This window comes from Corapipo altera, unplaced genomic scaffold (genome assembly GCF_003945725.1).
Source record: "Corapipo altera isolate COAL_440 unplaced genomic scaffold, ASM394572v1 71, whole genome shotgun sequence".
Classification (NCBI taxonomy): Eukaryota; Metazoa; Chordata; class Aves; order Passeriformes; family Pipridae; genus Corapipo; species Corapipo altera.
This window is the reverse complement of record NW_020884916.1, coordinates 6,029,726-6,035,725: the sequence shown is the minus strand read 5'-3', so window position 1 is coordinate 6,035,725 and position 6,000 is coordinate 6,029,726. Positions and strand designations below refer to the sequence as shown.

The 6,000-nt window shown below is 50.0% G+C and overlaps 1 protein-coding gene across 2 annotated transcripts in view; it reads left to right on the top strand.

The window, feature by feature from the left end:
- Positions 1-6,000, top strand: part of ETS1 (ETS proto-oncogene 1, transcription factor) — an 86,224-nt gene that overhangs the window by 56,686 nt on the left and 23,538 nt on the right. For both annotated transcript variants that reach the window (XM_027655609.1, XM_027655610.1), the window contains 2 exons: positions 3,711-3,830; positions 4,329-4,529. In XM_027655609.1, the coding sequence (XP_027511410.1) occupies positions 3,711-3,830; positions 4,329-4,529 (321 nt within the window). The remainder of the gene's footprint in view (positions 1-3,710; positions 3,831-4,328; positions 4,530-6,000) is intronic.

Genomic DNA, 6,000 nt, shown 5'->3' with positions numbered 1-6,000 from the left:
CTGTGGGCCTGGGGCTGGTTCTGTGTGTGCTCTGTGTGCTCTGTGTGCTCTGTGTGTGCTCTGTGTGTGCTCTGTGTGTGGTCTGTGTGCTCTGTGTGTGCTCTGTGTGCTCTGTGTGTGCTCTGTGTGTGCTGTGTGCTCTGTGTGCTCTGTGTGCTCTGTGTGTGCTCTGTGTGTGCTGTGTGCTCTGTGTGCTCTGTGTGTGCTCTGTGTGTGCTGTGTGTGCTCTGTGGGCCCAGGGCTGGTTCTGTCCCGTGTGTGTGTGCTCTGTGGGCAGCAGGAGGGGCGCAAAGGGACATGTTTGATTTGAGCAAGATTTAATCAAACTCTTGGAAACAGATTTCAGATGGCAGGGAAAGCTGAAACCAGGCAAGCTAAGCCTGGCTTGTTGCTTTTGTTCCCAAAGCTGTGCTGGGCTCTGAGCTTTAGGAATCCCAAACTGGAGGTGAAGGGCTGGAGAACATCACCAAGGCTGGATTCTCCTCCATGGGAAGGAACTCCCCTGCACCCAGCACCCAGCAAAGCTCATGGAATTACAATTGTTTGGAAGGGACCCACGGGGATCATCCAGTCCAACTCCTGGCCCTGCACAGAACACCCCGAGTTACACCATGCAGAGCTAGGTGAAGCCCATCATGCTCCTCAGACACTTAGGGTTTAACAAAGAAAAGGGTATTTAAGTAAATACAGTATCTCCAAACCAACAGAGACAGAATTTAGATTAAAAACTGTCCACCCCCCGTGTGTTTCTCAGGTCACAAAGCCAAGCCTTGCCCACAAACACGTCTGCAGAGCTTTTCACCCACATTTAGTTTTACCCATGTGAGTTTTACAGAGCTGTGGGACCCCGCTGACCAAACCATAGCTCCCTTGAGCATTTGCAGGCTCAGGGCTTTGGGGCTGCTCTGTCCTCTGCAGAAATGTGAACAAGCAGCTATGATTTAACAGGAAAAAATAGATGATGTTTCAACCCTAAATCTGCCGAGTACAACATGTCTTCAAGGAGAAGCCTTGAAATGCACATTTGGGCTGCTTTTGGTGTTTAAACAGAAACCCTCCTCTGGCATGGTTTTTTTTTTAATTTGAAAACAGACTGTTTGCTTCTCCATGACCTCTCCCTGGGAATCACTTTTAAGTCTCCCCTGTTTTGACATGTTGTTTGTGCAGAGCTCAGCATTCACCTTCCTAAACCGAAACCTTATCCCCCCGCTACTGAAAAATTGATTCTGGGTCTGAACAAACCCAACCCCACGGACCCTGCAGGAGAAAACAGGGGGGGATCAGGGAGAGATATTTGCTGTTGCAGAGATAAACCCACGTTTTTTCACCTCCCTCGCCCTGCTCGTGGTGTCTCGCCTAAGGAAGTCACCTCCACACAGGTTTTCACGAGTGATTCAGTGTAAAAATTGGGGTTAGAACCGTTTTCTCAGCCCGATTCTGACTCATCTTCTCATGGCAGGCGGGAGCAGGAGCTGCTGTTTAACCAGGCAAGGAGGGGAGGGATTCCTGGGTGGTCCCTGAAACCACAGAAAGCAAAGCATTAAAATGTAACATGAGGATGAAGGGAAAGGGGCACTGAACCACTTTCTCCCAGTGTTATCTTGAGGCAGCAGATGGGGAACAGAGATAACAAGGGTGGCTGCTCATTTTTCGGTGCCCTCTCCAGCCAAATCCAGTAAATAATGAAGTGTAATTTGCCAAATAGCTCTTGAATGTGGGATTTGCTTTCGAAGGTCCTGATGCTGCCACTGTGGCAGCAATCCTGGATTTATGTGGGGAGGAACTGGGTCCCCAGAGACTTGGGGTCAGGAATTTTACTGGTCCTGCCTGAGCGAAGAGTCTGCAAATCATTCCTTGAGTGCCTTGGTGACTGAGGTGGGAGGGGGTTAGAGAGAAGGGCTGGATTTTAGTGGGGGCTGAGAGGTGGAAGGGGCAGAAGTGGAGGCAGAGGAGTTGCTCTGTTTGGCTTGGCAGTGGAATGGCATTCATTGCATCCAGAGGATGATTTGGGGCTGCTTTGGTCACAGTCATCCTCACCCTGTGCTACAGAGCTTATCCATGGAATCACAGAGTCATTTGTGTTGGAAAAACCCTCCAAGACCATCCAGTCCAGCCATTCCCCTCAGCACTGCCATCCCACCACCCAACCACATCCCCACGTGCCACATCCACATCTCTTTTGAACAGTTCCAGGGATGGTGATTCCACCAGTGGTGATTCCACCAGTGCCCTGTAATCCTGTTGGCCCAACCCTGAGATTCCCACTTGGAAAAAAACCCCCACATTGTGTTGGTTGGCCTTGAAGTGATACCTAGGAGTTTGGCTGCGGAGGATGTGAGTGGAGCAGGATCCCCAAACTGGGTCAGACTGGGAAGCAGCTCTGCTGCACTGGGAACTGCAGCATTGTGTCCAGTCTTGAATCCATATTTTATCAAGGATTCACTCAACACTGCCTAAAACAAACACTGACCAGCATTTTGCTTATTAAATCAGAGCTGAAATGAACTTAGAGCCATGGAAATCCATGGTGGCATTCCCACAAAACAGAGAATTCTTTGATTTTTCATGTCCGTGTCCAGATATTCATGAAAACACCCAAGAGTTTGCCCATGTTGTCATTTTTTCATGAATTTTCATGGAAAAACTTCCACTAGGCTACAGTGCTGAACCAGGTTCAGGTGGAAGATTGCCATATGAGGCCGAAAAAGTTCAGTTTTTGGGATGGTGGTTGTGGGAGGCCTTCCTTCTCCATCAAAGATGTTTTTCAGGAATACTTATAAAGTAGGAAAAAGAGCAAAACCTTTATTCCAATTTTTTTCTCAAACAGTTGCTTTTGACTGTGAAACTCTTTGGCTACAAATATCCACCTCCTTCCAAACAAATCAGAAAAAGGCATAAAAAAAAAAGCAGGATGAGGTTTGTTTCTCCTCAGGGCTCACTGCAGGCCTGGCTTGGCCGGGCCCCTCTCTCCCATGGGATGGCTGCACGTCCTTCCTGACTCCCCTGGATCTGTCACTCGGTGCCACGGGCTGGGCATGATGTAACTCCGGGTTAATGAGGGATTTTCCAGCTCTTTGTTTTCCCTTCCTCCTCAAATGAGTTTTCTGCTGGCTCCCCATCCTGTTTCAGCCTGCTGTCAGCTCCCTTTTTCATAGAATCATGGAATCCTGGACTGGTTTGGGTTGGAAGGGACCTTAAAGCCCATCCAGTGCCTCCCCCTGCCCTGGCCAGGGGCACCTTCCCCCCATCCCAGGTTGCTCCAAGCCCCATCCAACCTGGCCTTGGGCACTTCCAGGGATGGGACAGCCACAGCTTCTCTGGGCAACCTGTGCCAGGGCCTCCCCACCCTCTCAGGGAAGAATTTTCTGGAATAAAGGATTTTCTAAGACTCTTTAATTTTTCCCTTGTTTTTCCCTGGACCAGGACAACAGAGAGGGAATTCAGGGATGCTTTTTCCCTTTTTCTTGCTCACTCTGGTGTGGGATTCTTTGCCTTCCTTGGTGTCTGGAGCTGCTCAGCTTTGTCCCAGGCTCCAGACACTCCTGGGATGATGAAGCCCAAGGAGATTGATGTCTGGAAAGGTCTTTGATCTCACTGTCCAATTCCAGCAGCACATTCCATGTGCACCGTGTCACCTGGCCAGCACAACTCCTGGCCCCTTTCCCACTCCTGTGTCCTCATGGCCATCTCTCTCTCCTGCTTTTTTGCAGACATGGAATGTGCCGATGTGCCTTTATTAACTCCCAGCAGCAAGGAGATGATGTCCCAGGCACTGAAAGCCACGTTCAGCGGCTTCGCCAAGGAGCAGCAGCGGCTGGGAATTCCCAAAGGTGAGATGTGCTTTTCCCAGTGAGCAGCCCTGGTATCCACAGGGATTGTGTCCTCCAGCCAGACTGCCCAGAATTCTCCATGAATTCTCCAAGTCTACCATCCCTTTATTGGTTCTCTTCAGGTGGTATTGCCTTGTTTCTTGGCAGCTTCAGCTGGAAAAATGTGGATAAGTCACCTCCACTATAGGGAGAAGCAGCAGGGAGTACAACAAGTCAAACTGGTGACAGGGAGAACCCAAAAAAATTGGAGAAAAAGAGTGGGAGAAGGGAGTCAGAGAACTGATGGGATTATTGGAAGTCCCAAACAAATCCAAAGCTCCTTGTGTGAAATATGTGTTCAGTGGGGCTGAGCCAAACTGGGCACAGTGTTCCCTCCCACCCTGGTGCCAGTGGGCTGCCAGTCTCCACGGGCTGAGGCTGTGCAGCTGGAGCACTGTTTGGGCCCTGTTTTCCTGGGAAAGCTGCTCGTGGTTGCTCACTCTTGGATCCCTCCTGCAGATCCCCAGCAGTGGACGGAGACGCACGTGCGGGACTGGGTGATGTGGGCGGTCAACGAGTTCAGCCTCAAGGAGGTGGATTTCCAGAAGTTCTGCATGAATGGAGCTGCCCTCTGTGCCCTGGGCAAGGAATGCTTCCTGGAGCTGGCCCCTGACTTTGTGGGAGACATCCTTTGGGAACATCTGGAGATCCTGCAGAAAGGTGAGACCAGGAGTCTTGGCAGGGAATGATTCCTGCTGTCCTGGTCAGCCTGATTTTGGGGCTTTCCAAAGAGCACTGAGGTGTTCACCTTGGCCTTTAATGCCAAGAAAAACATCTTACAAAGCCCAGATTTCCAGTAGGATTCCAAATGGGCATCCCCACTGGTAGTGGGCAAAGGCAATCCTGACACTACTTGAAAGGGGCAGAGTGTTTGTGCCAGATGCTTGGCAGGAACCACCGTGGGCAGAGACACCCTGCCTGCCTGGAATCCATGGTGGGATTTTCCAGAGCGCTTTTCCTCAGCTTGTTCAACTCCTGTTGTGAATTTTAGTGCTTCCTCCAGGAGAACTGGGCACAAAAACACCACCAAGATCCCACCCTAATTTCCTAGTGGTGATTGGAAGCTGCTTTGCTTTCTTTTGTGTCCCAAAAAAGGTGTTTCATGTCCCAAAAAGGGTGTTTCTCATCCCAAAAATGGCATTTTTGGGAGGAGAAGCTGTCTCTGCCAGTCCCTGTGCGACAGCATCCAATTGTCATTGGCTGGGGATGCACAGGTTGATTTTGGCTGTTGATTTTCAGTGTCTGGATGCCCAGGAAATGTTGGGATTGTTTCTAAAGAGCAGGAGAAGAGCTGAACACCTTGACCTGGGCCATGAGCAGGAACAGCAGCCCCCGGGCTCCTTTTCCAGCTCCTTTTTGTGCAGAGCTCTTTGCTTTCCTGGAACATCCCCTGTACTGTCCTACTGACCCTGGTGGCAGGAAGGGGAGGGGGAGCACAGTTATTCCTTCCAGGAAACCATTGACAAATGGCTGCTAATTGCCAATTACTAATTTTACTGCTACCTGTGGTTTTCAGAAGGTAAACACGGGCTCTGGGGAGGACAGGCTGTTTTTCTGCTCTCTCACTCTTTATCTGGGCTGTTCTTCTTTTGCTTGTTTTTTGTCGAGCGCTTATATCAACAGCAGGTACTTTAACCAAACAGAGCAAAACCTTGTGGTCAGGCCCATTTCTCCTTGCTCTGAGCCATTCCTTGTACCTTCCCACAGCCTTTCTGGTATCCCTGGCAGTGACAGAAGGGTGGAACAAGATGATCTTTAAGCTCATTTCAACCCAAATCATTCGGTGATTCTGTAATTCTGTGATTTTTGGGGCTATAACTCATGGGAGAGGGGTGGGATGTGCTGCAGGTACCAGCTGAGGCATCAGAGCTGTGTGTGCAGCTCCTTCCTGTAGATTCCCCACATGTGGAGATGAACTTGGAGCTGTAATTCCACAGGAAAGTGGGAATCGTTTTCGTATAGCACTGACAAACACCAGGGTGTTCAGACACAGCAGTCTTGAGGATACCAAAGGTCTGGGACAGCCAGGAGCTTTTACAAAGCAGCTGGAAACCTTTGCTCCTGTTGTAACTCTTCTTCCAAAAGGGAGGAAAAGGATAAAGCTGAATTTCTGAGTGTCTCCACACTGCTG